Source organism: Pseudomyrmex gracilis, unplaced genomic scaffold, assembly GCF_002006095.1.
Source record: "Pseudomyrmex gracilis isolate BER0280 unplaced genomic scaffold, ASM200609v1 scaffold_2, whole genome shotgun sequence".
Taxonomy (NCBI): domain Eukaryota; kingdom Metazoa; phylum Arthropoda; class Insecta; order Hymenoptera; family Formicidae; genus Pseudomyrmex; species Pseudomyrmex gracilis.
In genome coordinates this window covers 105,465-127,490 of record NW_018020586.1, presented here as the reverse complement: position 1 = coordinate 127,490, position 22,026 = coordinate 105,465, and the positions used below count along the sequence as shown (strand labels likewise).

At 40.2% G+C, this 22,026-nt stretch overlaps 1 protein-coding gene across 3 annotated transcripts in view; it reads right to left on the bottom strand.

The window, feature by feature from the left end:
* Nucleotides 1–215: 215 nt before the first annotated feature.
* LOC109854169 (regulating synaptic membrane exocytosis protein 2) overlaps nt 216–22,026 on the bottom strand; it is a 55,333-nt gene continuing 33,522 nt past the window's right edge. Inside the window, exons 12-25 of one of the 3 annotated variants that reach the window (XR_002250188.1) lie at nt 21,770–22,021; nt 21,251–21,424; nt 19,298–19,327; nt 17,685–17,841; nt 17,348–17,517; nt 17,088–17,257; nt 16,771–17,005; nt 12,867–13,000; nt 11,954–12,130; nt 10,635–10,797; nt 4,111–4,322; nt 3,895–4,034; nt 2,656–3,766; nt 216–1,583 (exon numbers count right to left, since the gene is read on the bottom strand). Coding sequence is in view for 2 of the 3 variants with exons in the window: in XM_020427007.1 (XP_020282596.1) it covers nt 1,581–1,583; nt 3,632–3,766; nt 3,895–4,034; nt 4,111–4,322; nt 10,635–10,797; nt 11,954–12,130; nt 12,867–13,000; nt 16,771–17,005; nt 17,088–17,257; nt 17,348–17,517; nt 17,685–17,841; nt 19,298–19,327; nt 21,251–21,424; nt 21,770–22,021 (2,152 nt within the window). In the remaining variant the exon portion in view is untranslated. Of the gene's footprint in view, nt 1,584–2,655; nt 3,767–3,894; nt 4,035–4,110; nt 4,323–10,634; nt 10,798–11,953; nt 12,131–12,866; nt 13,001–16,770; nt 17,006–17,087; nt 17,258–17,347; nt 17,518–17,684; nt 17,842–19,297; nt 19,328–21,250; nt 21,425–21,769; nt 22,022–22,026 lie in introns of those variants that run through there. The other 2 variants (XM_020427007.1, XM_020427016.1) reach the window with 2 other exon arrangements.

Here is a 22,026-nt window from a genome sequence, read left to right as displayed (position 1 = left end):
CGCAATAACATCTAGAAGTATGAAACTTTGCTCTCTTTCAAATTTCTCCTCGTCTTGTAAATCTTCACCGATATGCCTTGATTAAAGTGAAACATTTGTTCTTATATTTTACACACGGAGTTTACACGGCGAACCTTAAAAACTTCAGAAAAAAATAATATTCTCTTTCTTTTTCTTTCATTCTCTCTTTCTTTCTCTCTCTCACTCTCAATCTCTCTTTCTCTCCCTTTCTCTCTCTCTATTTCTCTCTCTCTCTCTTTCTTACTCGGAGCAGGAATGTAATTATTTACTAATTCACAGAGAGAGCAGACGCTTTTAAACGTGTATGTGCATACTCACTGAATGTATCTTTGCGAGTGTTCGACATACGCACGAGAAAAGATCGCGCGCGCCCGCGCGAACACATAGCACGATAATTAAGATATAAAATTAATGACAAGCATTTTTTTTTTTACGTACTTCTTACAGAGATTTACAAAGCCTCTTAAACACTTAGTGGGGGGCATTTGCTGTTTTTTGTCTTTTTTTTTGTTTTGTACAAAATCAGTACGAAAGAGAGAACTTTTTGCCACGACGCGTCCCATTCACGCGAATTGTATGGGCGGCTTACTTCTTCAATTTGTTTCAAAAAACTGTTTCTCTTATGTGCGAATAAAATTGTCAAATAAAATTTACCAAACAAAGAGCTAATTTATGAGTTTTTGGATGTAATAATAGCTTCTCTTTACACACCTTTGAAAATGCTAATCAACGAAAAACAACCAAACTAGAAATGCGTATAGGAATCGATTTGTCAGTCTGCTTCGTACTTGCAAAACGTGGGTACTTACTTATTTCCACATTCTTTATATCATAATGAATGTCTCATTTTTGGACACAAGTTAGTTTAAACGAAAGTAAAAAAAGCCGAATAATTGTACAATGAATGTTATCAAGGAATGAACTGTGTAATTAATCACATCATCGTACAATCTAAATATTCCGACGCTGAGTTAAAAAAAAAATAATAATAATTTAGATTGAGTTTAAAAATCTCTAATTAACAAAAAATGTGTGAAAATTATAATAACAATTATTGTTAGAAACTATAAGTCAAACGTCATTACCCATTCAAACCTGCGCGCACACACATATCGCACAAATTCATATATAATTATTATATTATTTACATTAAATCATATATTCTCTGAATGTGAGTGTGTAATATTTTCTTGACTAAAAATTTGACAACGATAAACGTCTTTTTTTTTTTTTTTTAGTCGATCGCTTCGGAGATCGGTATTTAAGTACTTGAACTGTCCTAAATTATATACAAAGTTTCGAAACGTCTTTTGTTTTCATTAGTATATGTAATATATTTATATATGTTCTTTCAACATTTTTCAACATTTTGTTTTCTCTTCATGACGATTAAATGAAGTCCACGGACCGTTTGTTGCTCCATTTCTCATTGTATTCATTAATTTTCTTATTACTCACTTAATCACATTTAAGATTTCACATCGTTTCACATCTTATTTTACCTAGTACACCACATTTGAGTTCACATCTGTCCCAAACTTGCTCGGTTTGCTTTGTTTTCACTGTAAAAGAAGACAAACAAACATGCGTTAGCAATTGCAAACACATAGTATTACTCATTTGCGTTGTGAAATATTGAATGATGCAAATTTCTCGCCTCTATAATGACAATATCTTCTCATGCATTGTATACATGTGTCGATATACATTGAAATATGAAACAAACCATATAAAAATTCTCGTAACTTGAGATTTTTCTTGCTACCATTCAATATCCCAAACTGATTAACGTTAGAAACATCTCGAGAAAATATGTAAGAGGACACTAGGACTCCGAATACGGCACAAACTTACCTTTGCTCGCTTTTTGAGATCGATAAAAACTCAAGCATATTGACAACTGTCACGATTTACTATAAATGTTATATTTACAAGAAAATTTGAACGAGTTATGAAAGAATGCAATGTTGTGTGCAAAGTTTTGGAAACAAATAACGTGGTATGTATCAAGCAAAATATCAGGAAGTCTAATGAAAGTCGTTCCTATAGACAGGGGAAAAAAGAGAATATTAAAATTCCATAGAAAGACAGAGAAAGAGAGCAAATAGTAGAATAAATTTAGGAACCAATTAAACTTGATGTGTGTTTTTTATCCTATGTTGAATCAAAGGAAGAGACATCCTTTCTACAAACTCGAAAAGGTAAAAGTCGATGCAGATGTTACAAGGCAACGAAATTTCGATCGCACACATGTGGTAATGTAGTATAATTCGTGTGGTATACCAATTATCGACTCTACTTCGAAGCGGTAATGGAAACAGTTTTGTACAGGACAAGCACACATTTTCAAAGAGAAGAGGAAATTTTTATACAGAACGTGGAGATGGAAAAAAAGATACTAGGAACAACAAGTGTGTATCAAGATTTCACATGGGTACTTCAGAAGAAAAACACAAATCTTTCGAGAAACGTTAAACACCTTGAACGCATTGTGAGTAGTACAAATATACTGTAATCGCGTGTATTGTCGCTACTTGTGTATATTCGCATACTGTATTGTTTGCAATTTTACGTGTACCCACGTTAAATCGTTGTCCAACTATCTACGAACGATGCCTTGATCTCAGTGCGTACCTAAAAACTATCTGGCGCTCCGGGAACATGGCTGGCTACGTCTACATCTAGTCTACATACAGACTAGTGGCTCGTCTGATATGCCGTACATGATATGTGATGTACTAGTGGTGTTTTCTCTAGAAAGACATATCCTTTCGTACGTTCTTTCACTCTTTCCGCATTCTCTCGCGTCGTCTTTGTGGTAACGTGTGTTCTTTTGATCATTTTTATTCCGATCTCGCTTAACATGTTTTTACTATCCGTTACTACATATGTACTCTGTTCTTTGTGTTTCTTCGTTAATTACTGTGACTTTACCGTATTCAGAGCCGAACGTTACTCATTTAGTAGTGTTAGGCTTTTCAACAGTAAATTAGCTTACAGAGTAGCGTGTAATAAAGTTTTTTTTTTCAAACTTGTGTATCAACTGCAGTGAAGAATATAAGTGATAATTTACGAGACACACGATAGAGAATTATCTACCATCATGATATTTCTCAACTTTTTACATATAACAGTGATGTATGTGTGTGAATAGTTTCTATTTTCTACAATATGTATATTTTACACTTGAGTATACATGTAATTATCCATTAAGCGATGATCTTCCGCGTGTCATTTAAAATTTGTCTCATTTTACGTTGTTAAAACCGATTTACAATGATTTTTCACTTTTAATCTTTCTTTTTTTTTTTGTAATCAGTGAATATAATACTATCTTACACATTGAGACTCGTGCATTTCGGTATTTTATTAATGGTAAAAGCGAAACTAGAGGTGCATCGCGATAGGAGCTCGAACTCAATCGTGTTTTGCTCTACTTTTATGTCTACTGTAAAAAAACTCAAAGATTTCCCATTAAAATACATATAAAAGGAATATTTCGGTAACATTCTCTCTTCGGTACGTTCTGGTCGTTCTTTTAGATTTTAAAAGAATCGAGAGACGTGGCCGAAGATCGACGGGACAAAGCAAGGGATGGAGCTCCACTGACCAGGGCTTGGGTGTCAAACAGCTTGTACCATCCGAACACCATCTGATTGAGGTCCAGCTCATCTAATACGATCTGTGCAATACCCATGAACACTTTTTTCCCTTCTATTCGGCCGTAGTCACCCCACACTGTCACCTGAAGTCACACATAACAATATAAAAATTCAATATAAACATTGTAAACATAAACATTTTAATATAAACATTGTAAGAATTAATTAAAACATACTAAAAAAAAAACAACAGTGATGTAGTATAGCATACCTGTAATATACAACCTCGGCAGTTTTCTTTGAAAGCCAATAACTGTTGATAGAACGGATCCAATGTTTTTCTCGCCATCGCTGTTTTCGCTTTTTCTATACATCTCTTGCCGTTCACCAGATAAAGTTTTACGTATGGAGCTGAAATAAAAATTCAGTTAAATAATTATGTCGCGTATATATTGGCGCTCTCAAAACTTTCATCGAAGTAACTCACCTGGTATCACTTTGCTGCCTTGTTTCGGTTTAAGGTCTTTGGCACGTATGACCTCTACTTCAAGGTAACCCCTCGTGTGGCTCAACGATAGTTGAATCTCGCCGAGGCAATGGGCACCAAGTGCTTGTCTTCCGACCACTTGACCCGGTCCAAGATCTTCGATGAAGTCTCTCAACTGCCCTTCGCCTGCCATTCGCAGACTGGGAGACCAACTGCGATTTTCAAAATTACTCATTTAGCAAAGGAACGCAGCTCATTCGGAATATATTGCGAAAAGTATGAAATATGATTCGCGGAAAACGTTTTTAGAGAGAGAGAGTAAAAGAAAATATTGAGAGAAACAGTAAAAATCTAGCTTACAGTGCTTATCGTACGAGCAATGTTAACAAAAACTAATTTATAGTTTTTCTCAATTTTAATTTCAAATTTATTATAAAGATCGTATAATTTACGATTAAAAAAAAAACGCGAAAACTGCAAGCCGCAAATTAGGATATTTATTCAAAAGAACCGATGCAATGATAATGTTGAAAAAGAAAAATCAAAACAAAAATACTATTCCGCAGGAGCGAGGGAAAATTCTCAGAAGCCTTCGACGAAAGTTGTAAAAGAGAGAGAGAACACACCTCATTCAATTTGAGATAAGAAGAACTCACGCTGAAAGTGTAGAGAGTGTTAGAGTGTAGTGAGTAAATATATATTATACACATGAAAGAAGATCAAAAGAGGTAATATAAATTCAAAACCATACCAGACTGTTAACGCATGCATTTTAATCTAAACGCAGAAAGGTATATTAATTTAGGTAATTAATTTATATAAATGAAAAAACAGCAATCAATCTATTTCAAAATAATCTTTCGCGAAAAAAGATATAAACATTTCAATCGATTCAAAATTAAGAGATCAGAAAAATATAAAATAGTCTTACGTTGTATACAACTTTAATAGGAAAGTTGTAGATTATCGCGCAAGACTGAGTACTGTTTCTTCGCTTCAATCTACTTTTTATCTACTTAACATGCTCCACTAAGATCTTATATAGGAACGAAAAAAATTGATTGAAAAAAAGTTTATTAACTTACTTGTCGATAACGCGTCGTTGAGAGAGAAGATTCACGTTAATAAATGCTAAACACTTTTCGAACGTTCTTCTCCTTAAAGAGTGTAGATATGTCCTCGCGACTACAATCTTATATATCTTACTCTCAAAACTTATTAATTTAACAACTACCTATACTTACAAAATTAAGTATTTTTTTGTCGTCAATATGAAACAAAGTAGATCTTTTCCGATTAGTAGCGGAGTAGCAGAGTAGTTGTAGCCTAATTGTGTTGTTGAGTGAAAAAAACGTATTGCATCATGATTTTAATATTAAAATATCATTACTTAGTGACTACGATTATATTTGAATCTCCAAACTCGCACGAAAACAAGTTCACACATCATCCGATTACAGTCAATCACTTTTCCCTTTAAAATTCTTTTAACTATATTTGAGTGAAAAATATCGCTGCCAAAAAAGGGATAAAATTATCGATATATCATTATTCTTTAAATGTATATTTTTGTGCCGAATTGATAAAACATTTCTTTTTCTTCACTTTTTACTCTATAATATATGTAATACTTAATTGAAAATTGTTGTTTTTTCGATTCGGCGCATATTCTACGAGAAAGAGATACACTGTGTTCTGTTACAAAATATCTATTCTACGATATATAAAATACACTTTATCAAAACGGATAACACACAAATCCATAAGGCGAGGGAACTGCTTTCCAAGGAACGTCGATGAATAGTCCACTATATATATATATGTATAAAAGACAATAAATATTGTACAGAAGTATATGGAAAAAACCACTGGGAGTAGAACGGTCCTGCGAAGACATTCTCGGGAAACATTCTGCATATTCACAATATGTTTCGTTCTTACCATGTGAGGGGAGAGAGAATGAGTCCGCGATAACGATCACACTGACATGTAGAATAGACACAAAAAGTGCGTGTTTATATGTGCAACGGTGCTCCGAATTAATGCGAATACAATCATTTGCCACAATCAAGCAATTAAAGCCAAGACGACAACAACACCGATATAATGGACGACAATATATTTTTATAAATGGGCACTTCTGTTTCTGAAGCAGGGATATGGAAGAATGCCGAACGTGAAAGAAGACAGAAAAAGATAGCAGAATATATAAGTTTCCAGTCTGTTCGTCGAAGACTACACTTTGTTTTTGATAAATAGATATTTCTTCCTCGCATTTAAGAAATTTGCATGTAAATGTTTTTTTATACAAAACAGTATTGCATATTTCCTAAACCATAGTTCTGATTACAATTAAGAAGTTATCACACATGGATATAATTATCTAATTTTTATATCAAGAATTAAAAGCTGAAATAATCAAAAGCAATATACGATGCATTAATTTTTAAATACGCAATATAAATCTTTGTTTTATTTTATAATTATACGTCATTTTTATAGTTCATGATAAAAATCGAGAAATAAACTGCGATTATGAAAAAGATAAATAATCCATAAATTACAAATTGAGAGAAATCGAAAAGGTATGAGGAAAATATACGTGACAATTATTTAAACAATTAAACAGTCTAAATTATGAAAACATTGATAATTTTTAATTATATTACATTTGAATATATAATAATCGACTTGAAGCTGTGTAGATAGATCTTAGCGCGCGCACACACACACACATAAGAAAAAGTAAATTAACAGAGGGATTATTCTTTGTTTACGTAATTATTTTAATAGCGTCTGTTATATTTGGAATGTTTATTTAATTGAAATATTTTCCGAAATTTATATATACGTCAATTTTTTCAAATTTATATATCGCTTTCCTTTTACACACGATTTGTGAACAACAAAGAATAAACCCAGATTAGGGTGAAAAGTGAGAAGACAATATAAGCTAGCGTGTACATTAACAAACGATACGCAATGAGTTGCGAATTGTGTGAGCATATATATATGTATATATATGTATATATATATATATATATATATATATATATATATTAAAATAATATATAAAATAATTTTTCTACTGTAGAATTCACAAATATTTCGAAAAAACATAAATTCGCGGTTTATTTCATCTTTCCACTTCACCAAACGGTTTTCTTCACAATCTTCTTAAAAGACGACATTTTAAATATCTTTTATACTACTAAGAAGAGCATAATTCTTCTAGCCAGAAAATAATTTTTTATTTACCTTTTGGTAGTAGAAAGATTAACAAATAAACTCACTCATCGCACTTTGCACAACTTACAGCTCACAGCTTCTCGTTTAGTCAACGTGCACGCGGCCTATAGAGGGGCAGAATGTAGAGAATTGAGAACCAATAAATTAGATAGGAAGATCAAAACTTAACAGGATTAGCAGATGGTTGAGAGAGGGAGATAGATAGACAGATAGAGGTGAAAAGAAAGCAAGAAAAATTTAGAGAGATAGAGACAGAGAAGAGAGAGAGAGATAAAGATAGAGATAGAAATAGAGATAGAGATAGAGATAGAGATAGAGATAGAGATAGAGATAGAGATAGAGAGAGAAAGAGAGAGAGAGAGAAGAGAGAAGAGAGAGAGAGAAGTAAGAGTGTATGTATCAGGAATCTCGCAGTTCCGCTTGCAGAATTGGTCGCCACAGGTGAAGTCCACTACTTACGAGCTTCCTTCGGAACTAGAGATCGAGTTGAGACTTCCGGCGGTATCGCTGGCTGCCGATCCTGCCTGTTTGCTGTCAAAGCGCTGGTAGACCGGCAGAATTTCCTCGGATCGTAGTATGCTGCTCGGCGTGCTGTTGCGCTTCCGGTTCGCGAAGCCGGCACCGCGCGCCACGGCGCCGGCGCTTCCACCGCCGTAGACCATCCCGCCACACTCTGCGTTGTAAACCAAACAAGAAATATCGCTAAACTATTGTTGTTTTTTGTTTGTTTTTTGCACTAAAACCGCTTGCGTGCCAGGGTAAAGCTGCAGCAGCTCGCCTCATCCGGACCGTCCAACGTGCCGCCGAAATGCCTGATCTTTTATAATATTTAATTTCGTCTCCGTAGCGATGAAATCTCGCAGAACAACGAACACGAACGATTTCAGCACATACGACACATTTCGTCGGCTAATCTCTTTCTCTCTCTTCCTCTCTGTTTCTTCCGCCCTTACGTTAAACTTCTTCCCTCACATACTTTTTCGCTCTTTTGCCGCTCGATCTCTCTCTGCTTGTTTCTTAAAATCAGTTTTTATTAGTAATAAGAGCTGAAAGGAAATTGTGTGTGTGTGTGTGTATGTTGTGATTCAAGAAAACAATGAAAATTGTGTACATGTGTGAAGAAAGGAAATATCGTGAGATTTGAAGTGTCGTGATACTTGGTGTGACAGGAGATAAATATTGCGCGAACATTTGCATTTGACACCAAAAACAGATAACATATCTAATCTCAGTATTGTCCTGTGTGAAACATTAAAATTATATATTTCGAGACCCACATTGTATCGCAAATAATAAAACTGTGACGTTTTTTTATGCGTGAATATTGTGGTAGAGAATATTGTGGTAGAGCGTGAATATTGTATTTGGCACAAGTTTTTCTGAGATTGCTCTAAACACAGACGATACACGACGAGACAAGCTAGTTGTATCACTGATGGTTCAATAAAATTTGTGTCCTGCTATGTGTAAAACAGAGCGCGAGTAAGCACAAATAAAAAACAGGATTTCGATGATCACGTGAAAATCTCTCTATTCTATCTTAATCCACGCGAGCTGTCGAGAAAATATTATAAATTACATAAAAACAAAATCATTAATTGTAACTACATTAAAAACTTGATTAACAATACGTTTTTTTATACGCTAATGTGTTACACGTAAATTTTTTAATTAGCCGCAAATCTAGAAGAGCCACTCAATGTATGTACATCTACCACTAGATTATTTATATATATTCCCGGACGCTTCTTAGGTACACAGTTGAAATAATAAATATAACAAATGTTACGCACGCAATCCATAATCCTCTGCGAAGGTCACAAAGTTTTTATAATGCAAGGGGATTCGTATAAAATTATCAAGTCGGATAGTACGTAAGGATTGTCCGGCAATAATGTAAATATTTGATAGCACATCCAACGGAGATTCGTAATCAATAATCGCAGAAATATGTATTGTAACATAGATATGTGTATATATATATATATGTATATATAAAATATATATGTATATATATATATATACATATATGCTTGTAAAAGCGCTGCAACGATTCAGGACATCGAAAAGTCAAAAGCCGTGTGAGCAGCGCACTCTCACCTGAAGCACGTATCAACAACAGCGACTTCTAAGAAAATGAATAAAAATATATATAATGTATTAGATGTGGCCAACTTACCTCGATGCTATCGAGAAACTCAAATTGACCACGCGACGATCTAGATTTCAAAAGCTGTATGAAAACGGAATAATAACGATTATAACGTGACACACGGTGCCGACACTATTCTAGAGTCACGAAAAGGCGCCAGCACAGCTATAATTGTGCAACTAGGATTTGAGTTTCCTGATCTGCATGGATTTGCGTCATATAATCGACAATGTGACCAATGGCAACGCTGATTTTGCGTCTGGTTTTTTTCGGAAGCATTTTAATCAACGAGAGACAATTTGACAGTTGGCGAAAAAATGGCGATGTTACACAGCCCAGGAAACTCGTGCGAACGTTCCTCTAGAAATAACGGATCAATGCTACGTAGAAATAGCATCTACGATCTAGAATAACGAGAAGGAAGAATCACCTCGTGACTATTTGAAGAAACGTGCAATCTTCGCAAAATACTTTCTTCGATTATTCAAATAGAAAAAACACACATATTCTCACAATATATTTTATATATATATATATGTGATGCGAGAGGATCTTTCGCAGATCCGCTTTTGAGCTTCTTAAAGAAAAGAGAGTATTTTCCGATAACAATCACGAGAGAGACTCGCACGACTCTGGCTAAAGCACGGCTTCTAAAAGAGTGATGTGTGGTGTGTTTCATTGTTGTGCTGTTATATAACGTCGGTGTCGCGGCTTGGACAATAATCTCTTGTTCTTCCTAACGTCCTCCTGCAACGTGTACTCACATTTCGTCGAAGGCTTGATCCAATTTAATTAACGAAATTCAACCTAAACACAGTCTATTCGATAATTTGACATAAATTTTCGCGCAATATAATTTCTGTGTGCGCAATATACACGTTATATCATATGTCATCATATTTGTTTTGAAATATATGCGAATTTGACGTCTCTGGTCTTTGGATTCGGAATTCAGCGCCGCTGAAACAGTAACAGAACGGACTTCCGTTCGTCGACGATGTCACCGTGTTGTCGGTCGCTCCCGCGCAATGTGTGCGAAAATATATGAGGAAAATTAAAAACGAAAGATGAAAAAAGAAAGAAGAGTTTCTACTGAGAGAGAGAGAGAGAGCTTGAGTCGGACCTGTCCCCGTCGCCGCTCCCCTCGCCGTCGCTGCTCGCGGAGCTTGGCTGCCGGCCGCTCCTACCGCTACCGACCGTATCCTCCGGCGGCAAGACCTCCTCGCTCCTGTGAACTGTAAAGGACGACTTCCCCTTCTTCCCGAAACCCAGCCGCCGTTTCCGTCCTTCCTCGCCCACGCATGTACCACCAACAGACGCACGTGGCATGTTATGGTTTTTTGCGTGATATAGTTTTGGTTTTTTTTTCGTGGTGGTGGCGAAGACCGTTGCAAAAGAGCAACGGTTGTAAACGTGGTGTCGATTATTATCGGATTTGATTTAACAGACGTATATGTTGATTTCACGGAAAGTATCGATTCGAGGTTTTTTTTATTGGTTGCGAAACAGTGGCGATCGGTCCAGGCAAATCGATCGGTGAATCCGGATGGAGTGTTCGGTGAACGCGCGCGAGCGCGCGGGCGACGATCGGACGACCGCCGCGATGAGAAATCGTGCAGGTGGGTGCAGATCGATGACGTGAATGGTCCCCCAGCGTCGAGAGGTGGTTGGTTGGTAGAAGTAAAGTGTGAATGTGTTCATGGTCGAAGAGAGGCGGATAGAGATGAGGAGAAATGGCGGAGAAAAGAAGAATACAATTAGAATGTACATACTGCCCCGTTTACTAGGTTTTTTGCTTGTTTACGGTATGCTCTTGTTATCGTTTACTCCGTCGGTGATAATTGAATGTTTAATGACAGCTTGTTATTTGCGTTTGTTCGATCATTTGTATTAGCAACGTTATTTTTTCTTATCCGCGTAGTTCCTCATTCTCTCTTATTTTTGCGTTTTTTTTCCCCGTTACATCGCGTTACAGGCTGATCGAAACTTTTTTTTCCCCGTCCGAGAGCTATTGAATTTGTTCTTTGTCACTCGCCCTTATTTGTACACATAGCGAGAGCACACCGTTGACATCTACAAACTATACGATGCTAAAGAAACTACGCTAATCCTAATTTACGAAATATCGTAGAGACATATGTTCTGAAGAAAACGATTTCCTCTTCACTAAAGAGAGAGAGAAGATATAAACGTCAAGAATATATATATATATATATGTATGTATATATAGAGAGAAAACTGTCTAATGTCGCGTGAGATGATGTCGCACATTGATCAAAAAAATACGTTCTAAATAGGCGCGCACCGAGAAACGTTCTTTTCCGCGGCGTGTAACGCAACGATATCGATCCATTGAATGAAAAAATCGACTACGCATGTAACACCGCAAAGACTATAAACGCAAATTTTCAACTAGAAATGGCCAGTGTGACAATGTGTTACCTGTCGCGGACAACTGGCTGGTGCTGTTACTCTTCTTGCCCAGACCGGCTTGATATTGTACCGCGCTTCCGCTGCTGCTTCCGCTTCCGCTTTTACTTCCCGGCGAGCTCTTGCGGCCTCTTCTCGACGCGTCTTCAACGTTAAGAGCAATCGCCGTGTCGCTGAAACTACCCGTGTCTACGAAACAAGGATAAGTTGTTGTATATATACACACGTAGAAGTAAATTAGCGCGATCTACGAGCGTCAAGTGTAAGAACTACACAACGTGGGCCGTGTTTCCAGAATGCTACGTCTGTGGTGTGCTACAGTTTTGAAAAATAATAGAAATAAAACAAGACAGAGTTAATAGATTTTTTGTTTGTACATTAATCTTGATCGGCGAAATTTGTTTTTTTTTTTTTATCAACATCACCGAAGCGATGCGTGTCCGATCTTTGCTGAATGACAGACAAAGACCTTCGTGACTTCGTGAAGGCGGGGGAGAGGAGGAGAAAACTTTGGTAACGTTGGATATATGTCCGCAGTTTACTAACTACCGCTAAATGCAACGAGTGCAACGAGTTCGTGACTGTAAATCCCGACGAAAATTTATGTTTCTCCTCTACGGAACTTTGTCTTCGCTCTCTTGACTATACGTCACACAGGCGTCGTGACGGTAAAATCGATACCGTTCTTATGTGAGAATCAGACTGCAGCTAGATATCGAACAAAATTTTGGTTAAAAAGAAAGACGAAAGTCTTTCATATACGGTAGGCACATGATTAATTTAAAACTAATCTCGACATCCGTATAGAAATAATAATATACACAGACAAATGAAAACAGTTAACTACAGAAAGTAACGCTACCACATATACATATATAATCCATAGTGTTTTCATATTAGAGAGTCAAAAATCTCTTTGTCTCACCTTTCTCGTCTTGGGGCACGTCGGCGTTGCTGAGACTTCTCGTGAACTGGTTCCTCTTGTCGTCGTGCCCGTTGTCGGTGACCTGATGTCTGGACGACGTCTTCTCGTACGAGCTCGACTGGCCGCTGTACTCCCTGCTTTCGGGCATGGACGAAGAGCGACGATTCCGAGTGTCGTCAGTGGCGGCGGCGGTGGGGGAGGTAGCGTCAGCGGTGTCGTAAGAGGATTTTTTTCGGGATCGTCGCCGGGCGGACGACGACGGCCCAAAGGATGACGGTCCGGAGGACGACGGCGACAGCAGGGACGCCACGTCGGCGATATTGGCGAGCGGCGACGTTTTCGTGTTTTGTGGGTGTTGGTGGTGATGATCGTCGGCCCGTGGGTGGTAGTTTTTAGCAGTGTCGGAGGTAGCGGTTTGGGAATCAAAGAGACTCGAATTAGCGTTACCAGGGCGGGGTGCTCGGTTACGGGGCCTACGCGGATCGCACGGGCCAAATCCGCAGTTCTCGCTGCACTGGCTCTCGCTCTCCATCGAGTACTCGTAGTACTCGAGGGTGTCGCTGATCGCCACGTTCCTCTTACTACTTCCCTGCGGCTGCTGCTGCGGCTGCTGCTGCAGTTGCTGTTGCTGCTGCTGCTGCTGCTGACTCGGGCGCCGCTGTTGGTGTTGATGGCGCTGCCCGTGTTGCTGCTGCCGCTGCCTCTTCTCGAGCATTTCGAGATCCCTAGCCTCCGGACAGCTGCTGTTCCGCCTACGATATCTATGCTTCGTTTCTAACGATGACCGCCGAGTGTCGTCACCCTTTCGCGACAGCGATCCCGACCTACCTAATTCCGCGGGGGACAGCGATAGCTCACGACACTCGGGGCAACTACTCTTACGCCTAGCGCGCGACCCGTGCCGCGGCGTCTCGCGACCCGAGGCACGTTGCGACCCTGACCTAACTAGTTCGCGCGGATAACCGCGTTCCTGATATCGGTCCTCGTAATCGTATCTTGAGTCTACGTAGCTACTACGATCTTGTTCCGCGTCAAAGTAGCCCGATCTACCGGCCTCGAAGCCCGAACTCCGACGGAAATAATCGGCCCCGACTACCGTCTCCATGGAACCGAACTCCTCGTCGGAGTCCAGCACGAAATTCGACGTTCTTTCTTCGTCACGTCCTCGTCGGGATGTCGTCGGGGTGTCGCGCACTCGCAGATCTCTGCTCTCGGGACAGCTGCTGTTCCGCTTACGGCGGTACATGCGTCTGGTGCGATCCGCAGTCGAGCTTAGATCCTCGTCCGAGTGTAAGGTCGGCGTAGACTCCGTTCGCTGGAGCTCTCTCAGTCTCTTGCTCTCGTTTAATCTCGATTGAACACCTGATGCGTTTCTGCTCTGCAAGCTCTCGTAGTCACCTACGCTACCCTCTTTACTACCTCTTCTGCTTCTTCGTCTTCGTCTTCGCGGCGAGGAATCGTTCTCGTAGATCTCCGCCTTGCCGGAACTGTGCGTGGTCGTTTGATAATCGTAATCATCGAGGGGACGATAACTGATGTAATCGCTGTGCTTGGCGTGATCGTCGTCGGACTGTGCGTAACATTTTCGAACGGCGCGATCCATCTGGTCGTCGAAATACTCTCTGTTGTACATCGATTCGCCGATTCTCAAATCTCGCATGTTCTCGTTCAGATAATTCAACTGCTTCTGCTCGTAATCGTCACTCTTATCACGTTCTATGAATCCTTCGTCGTAGTCGGAATCCCACTCCTTGTAATCCTTGTAGCCGTCTTCTCGATAGGAACGGCCGGTCGTCAGAGCGTCGTCGATGCTACAGTAGATATGATCGCCGATCGAAGTGCGAACGTTACTTTCCATGTTCTTCATTTTCTTTTCCGACGATATGTCCGTGATGTACGACGAATTGTGATCCAAGTAGCTCGCGTCCACGTATTTTCTCTTACCGGTATCCTCTTTGTCCAGAATGTTCCTAAGATTGGCGCGGTCTTTACTAAAGAGACTATTATCGTCAGCTAAGTACGAAGGCTTGTACGAATCGCTGGTTTCGATATTCTTCGCCTCGAAACTCGGAACGTATATCTCCGTTTCGCCGCAACTGAGCTCCGAGTCGTATCCGTAGAACGGCTTGTGATCCTGCTCGGGCAGGAAATCGTAATTCGTCTCTTTACTTAAGAGACTCGTAGGCACTTTGTCATCACCGTTCGAATCGTAGTAGGACTTGCTCTGATCGCCCAGCGCTGGTATCTTGTCACCGTATCCGGCGTCGCTGAGAGAGAGATTCCGCTTGAGCTTTCTCCGGGCTGTCCTGAGACTGTCGTCGCTGAATATGTTGCTCGAAATGCTCTCGTACTCGAAACTCTTCGCCCGGCGCGATAGCAGACCGACGGAGCCTGGCCTGGTACCGAAACGATCACCGTATGTATCGTGCATCACGTCGAAGCTCCTAGCCTTAGCGGATAAAAAAGATCTACGCGGATGCAAACTAGCGTCTAAACTCCTAATGTCGAGATGATCAGGAAAGTCGGTTGGATCATCACTCGAGACAACCGGTCGTCCCGTTGTCGTCGTTGCCGTCATTGCCACGGACTCGTCGTGTTCGCGCGATGCCGAATACTTCTTCACGAAACTATCGTTAAAATCGACGCGCAGGCAGTCCTCGATATAGATCTCCGGTATACGATTCTCAGCGCTACCGTCTACGTGTCGCTCTGGTCTGAGTATGTACCCCTCGGAAACGCTGTACTCGCTGGTCTCGGGGCTGTAATATCTTAGTATATTCTCGTCGACGGTCTGCGATCTCGTGAAGGGCGTACGCAACTTTTTGTACAACGAGCGTACCACTGCGGACTTGCTCCGTACGAGGGGATATGGGTCGGGATAGTTGCCGGGGTTGTTGCTTCGGGGTGATTTGGTGGGATTGCTGTTGTTCGGACAATAACATTCACTGCAGGGTACCCTAAGTTTGTGCCTGCGCCTAGTGCGCCTAAGGGGCTGGGGCATGGGAAATATGACACCGGGTATTAAAACGTTTTTAACTGTCGGTCTGCAAACAATGTTTTTCATATAGAGAGTTTAGCGCTCTTGCGAAACACAACCAAAGGGTGGGCCCATTCCGCTTTTGTTTCTCTTTGTTTTTTCTCTTCTTGTTATTTTTTTTTTTTTTTTTATTTTTTAATCTGCCGCGCGTTCGCGATCGATCGAACGCGTATCGGTCATGAAATCTCAGAACTCGATTCTGTCGATTTTCTCGCCGAGAGCAACGGGTCGGCATTTCAGAAGAGACACGCGGCGATCGATATGCTTCGCAATGCTTTTTTTTCTTTCTTTCATTCTTTCTCTTCCTTTTTTTTCTTTACGTCACGTGACGAGCAACACAACTACCTAAAAACCGTTCGACCAACGCTACGCACTGGATCCCTGCTTTTCTTAAGAATGGGGCATTATTAAATGGACATTGACATCGTGCATAGGAAGTGCAATCTAATCGCTTTTATAGAGAAAGACGAGGGGAGGAACGCTGGAACACATTGACACACAAGCAGGATGTGGAAGAGTGCAACTACGGGGGGAATCCATTTAGCCGACAATGTCCATTTAATCCAGGGATTATCCTTGACTTAAGGGGTTGAGCTTGTGAGCGTGTTACTCCCCGCGCCGATCGATTTTAATATATTGAGACATAAAAGTCCGGATCTATAAAAGTGCATCACGACGTTGTAGCGACGTATATTATTGATGTCGGGACTATATTGGACAGAGCACACTCTACGCTCAACTCCTCCCTGACAGAGTTATTCTCATAAAAATCTATGGAATCTCCGCGTTGCTTTGCACATTGACCTCGCAACGCGAGGTCGACCGTACAGTATAAAATAGCGTTAACAATTATAAAACTATACTCACATTAATCTCGATCCACGTGGTCGTTCCGATTGTGTACTAAAGGCACTGCTCGTTACCGAAGCTATGCTTTCCATGTCCGAGTCGCCGAGATCACCGAGTATGTCCTTGTCGGGACTTAAGTGTCCTCTCCTCGGTCTGTGTATTCTATGAGCGTGACTGTGTGATAATGCTAGCGAATCGTGTCCCATTGAAGGAAGGTCAGAGTCCGAAAGGCCACTATAGTGCTTTTCCCAGCCTTAAAACAAAGAGCAATCGATGGTGATTATTTTAATATAATAAAATCGTCAACGTTTTTGATTAATTCGAAAAAAACTTACCTCCCATACCCGTGCTTCTGTATATCGACGGCCTGTTGCGGTGTCTCATAAACCTCGCTCGTTCTTCTAAATCTTGCGCGACCCTTTCCTTCAAGGCTGCCGGGATTTGAGGTAGCTGGCGTTTCTTCGGGGAACCGGTGGGAGTGGCAGTTGCCGATCTTGAGCCAAATCTACATAAGTGTACAAATAATCTCAATTATTCTATCCGAAACTCGCGTTAATTCGGAAAGTCGCTGAAAGTTTTCGCTGATATTTCATACCTCGTCGTATGAACATATCCGTGCAAGTAGGGAATGGATCTTTGCTCGGGCGGAGACAAAGAACGATGACCAGTGGGACTCTGAGACCTTCCTCGGTATCTGACACTCGGAGAGTCCATAGGCGCTGCGCTATGCGACCTGTGACTCATCATTCCCCGATGGATGTCGTCCTGAGAATACGCATTTACAAAAAAATAATATAAATAATAAATAAATTATGTACTTACGAACGTAATTTAATTACAATTTAGAGAAACTTTACACGTTATTGGATGCTGATTTTATAATAATACTAATTTTAAAAGCAGGCATAAATTGAGCAATTTTAAATATTCACCTTACGATATGTTTGATAAGCTGATCCGATAGAAGCGGGCTGATCGCGGGATATCATAAGAGCGGCTCTCTTGCGTCCTTGCGGCGACATGTCTCGTCGACTCCGATGTTCACCGTCCGCGCAGAACTCCCTCTCCAGCGGCGGGCTAGAATGGTGGCTGCTCCAGCATGCGTTTTATTTTCTTTCATCAATTCAGTGAATATTGCGTGCCTTACAAGTTAAATGAGGCGAGTGCTGTGATCTCGCGCTAATTCCCAAAGTGCATGCGGCCAGGATGGTAAGATAAGCAGAAAAGGTAAGTATATAATCAAGAGAATGCTTGAAACAAAAACGAGCAACGCCAAGAGGACGAAAGAAAACGTCCAAAGTATAATAATAAAAAAACAAAGATCAACAAATCAAACAAATCCTCTCACAAAAACTTATTTCTCACGTGTCCTCGCACGTACTATTTTGGCACAATAGATTCTAGCATGAGCTCGATACGACCTCCTCGGAACGCAAACTGCAAGTGCATATCTCCTCTAATTTGGCGCGAAGCAGCTCCAAGTTACTCGGCAATGCAGTCAAGTCTTTTTCGGCGTTTACACAGTGTTCTCGATTGCAAGACTCTTTTCGTTGCCAAAAATCAGAGTCCGCGCGGCGAAGATTCGTCATGAGCGAGAGATACGAGAAATATATGCCGTGTGTAAGTGCGTTCGATGAGTGCCAAGTAACTGCGTAAAGTATCGCCGCGTATCAAAAATCGATTCGTGCGAAAAATGTGTCAATATATACAATGTATGTACAGATACGGAATTGTGATTCTCGCCGTTTTCTGGCAACGAAAAGTAGAGAGACGTCTACGTGGGATAATCTCGAAAACTGGATCGCACGCGCGATCAAAAGCGATTGCAAGTCCAAGCTTCGAGAAAATTTCCAATCCACCCCGGCCGATGCGACGCAATGCACTAAGCATTCTAGAAGCCATGTCTTATCGCATCTAAGACTTAATGTACGTAATATGCGTTTATGCAAGAAGCAATGACAGTATGACGTCTAGAGTGCCTACATGGGTTCGCTTAATTTTTCCCGCGCCTATTTTGTCGCCCGCGCGTTTTGTTTTTCATTATCTTTTTTCGTGCGAAAAACAAACTTTTGTTCCGAAAATTTATAATATCGTACGTTATCGCGCATTATAATTTATTCAATGTTTTACGTGCGCAATACTGCGATGAAGAAACGAAATAATATTAGAACATTACGTTCGACGCCAATAGTAGATGGTTTCGTGTCGACGTCTGTATCACAGTCACTGTTTCTTCTCTTTGAAAAAAAAGAAGTATTTTGCCTCCCTCCCTTCAATTCTTAAAAAATTGTATTTTATCTTTTTATTATCCGAACGATTCTCATGCTTGTTTTTATTATCCGTTTCTTAAACTGATCTATACGTGACCACGCGTCTTAGTACTCTCTCGTCTCGTTGTGTCGTCTTTATTTACACCTTTTGACATGTCGCATGACTGAACTGACTGATCTACGCGCACCATTTGTAAAAACCCCTAGCTGTGAGGATGCAAGACATGTGACTGCGTGATTCGTGAAGGAGGAAATATAAATTGTAATGGCCGTACCGCTTATAATTTGACGGCATATTATGAAACCTAAAAAATAAATAACAAAGCACACGTTACAATTGGGCGCCAATGAGCGGGCGCGGCCGCGGCCAACGCGTCATTGTGTTTTAATGTTTTCTTCATCATACTTTAACACACAACATACGTATTTACGACAATTCGAAAGATATTGCAAAAAGAAAAAGTTTTACGTGCTTAATTGACAAAAAACGCTTTTGCAGATCGAAGTTACGGTACAAAAAGAAGTGCAGAGTCGGATAATATCTCGACTCATCTTCATCTCTGCAACTCTCTATATCCTGTACCAAGCCTATTAAAAATAATCCACGTTTTTATTTACAATCTGCCACATTGATTCGATTTGTCACGATGTTCGTCGCCGCGAGAAATTTATGCAGACAAATTTTACTTTTACAACGAGTTTTGTTTGCGCAAATAAGCATGTAATTTATCCGTCCGAAAACATTTCACGATCATAAATTAAATATCATATGTGCGTGAACACATACTGACGGATTTTCATGTAAAATGTAGCATAATTAATATTGCAACGAAAATTTTAACTTTTGCTTCTATTAATAATTGAATACACATTTGTGCGTTGATGAAAATTTCGAAACTTACATTTACGAAAACGAATAATTTATCACAACAAAATGACCGTTTTTCACTGTTGTGAAATTTAATATTATTCAAACATTATCTCGAAATACGCGCGATCACGAGAGTTCATTATTACAAACGGATAACGTTTCAACTTTGAATGTTTTTTTATTTCGATTTGCACTATTGTTTCTTCAAACTGAACGTGAAACAGTTACCAGCAAAGAGCCGAAGCTTCGGCACTTTTTTACTCACAAAGAACGATCGGACATCATCGACGCGGAATATTAATATACGGCTACGAGTTTAAGACTGCGACTTCCGGAGCTAGCGATAGTCGCAGGCCAACTGCTATGTCAATTGGCTTGGTGCCCAGTTTATAACTTGGATTTTGCGCTCTCTCTTTCTTCCGATTGACCCCTCCTATTCGATTCTCTCGTCGTTTTTACAAACTTCCGTACGCAATCATTTATTTCGCTTGTATAAGTTTATTCGTTCTTGTTTCTTTCCTCACTTGGCTTACTTTTAAATCGCACAGTGGAGAAAAGAAATCAAATCTTACACGATTGATATCACTCTTGTGCTATCGCAAGAATTATTTGTCACAATTACGATGTAATTGTTACTTTCAATTTATATGTTAAATGCAATTACACACTTTACAGGTAATTAAAAATAAAGAGAGAATTTAAAGCAACGAGGAAAATTAAGAATAAAAACTGTGATCTACACCTCAATGTGAAAAATGTCCTAATCGCGTAGTTGGCAATGTAAATCTAATTTTTCCAACAATTACAGTCAATTATAAACAGCGCAACCTCGTTACCAGCGGAAGAAAACTAATGACGGAAGAAATTATAGCGGGAAACCATTTCACACGAAATCCCGGATAAACACGCCTCCCCCGTGTTATGGACGATAAAGGCCGCGATACAAGGAACACGAGAGTAACTATTACGGCAATGGTTACGACAGTGGTTACGAGACCTAAACCAGGTCTTGAGAGTCACACAGGGGGAGGCAATGCCGTCAGGTTACTAACGCAATTCCCGCTGGTCAAGTACGTTTGTTGTAGTGGATTTGAATAACCGCGATATTGATTTTCAATAACGCGTAAAGTTCATCTCAATTAATCCGGTATGATTCGAACGCGAGTCTGAGAGTCTCTTGCGTTTTGTCGTAAAATTATATTACAATGTTTCTCTTTATTTCAATCTCTGAACGTGGTTTAACGTTGAAATTCCGTCATCAAACGGCTCGATGTGATTTTCCTTCGCGTTAGAAATCGAGATTAATACACACACAATATCGAGACGTGTTAAATACATATATAAAAGATGATCTTACCTAGAGGAACTGCCGATACTACTTATGCTGGCACCGTCGGCCGTTCTTCTTGGTTCTCTCGACACGTCGCAGTCCGTAATATCGCACTCCGAGGTGTCGGAGTCACTTAATCTCGAGGTGGTCGACGGTGGACTAAGATGACAGTCTATCATGTCATCGGAATCTTGGTAATGTCTGCAGAGTAGAAAGCAGCGCTGGCTCGTATTTGCCATTTTGTTGAAACGGCTTCAAATGCGAATTTCATGTATCAGATTTTTATTCAAGAACAGAGACAAGACAATCAACCAACGACTCTCTCTTTTGGCATCTCTTTTTCCCCCGGTATGTACGGTTTTGGGCGTTCAAAAGCGATAAGACATGTAACGCAAAAGCCTCTACCACAATTTAAGCAGAAACGAGATATAACATTGGGAACATTGTCAAACATTCCGCGAGAAATTCGTATCGATGCGAGGTATTTATTTGATCGCTTTTAGTATTGGCATCGGAACTACTAGCATTCGCGAGAGCGATTCATACCTCAAGTGCCGGTGTTCTCCGTGAGCAGTCAGAGAATGCCATTCTGGTTCCTCGTCTAAGGGACATACTGCCAATTCCAGGACAGCCTCGCCGAGAAAATCGTTCACCTCGTACCTCGCGTAGTCCCAGACCGTAATCTCGAGCGCTCTTTTCCGCAGCTCCGAACGTCTGACTTTCGTATAAACGAAAGTTTGATTCCACCTAGGATCGTTTGTGTTCGCCACGGTCTTCGTTCGGCGTTTCGATTTCTCGCTATA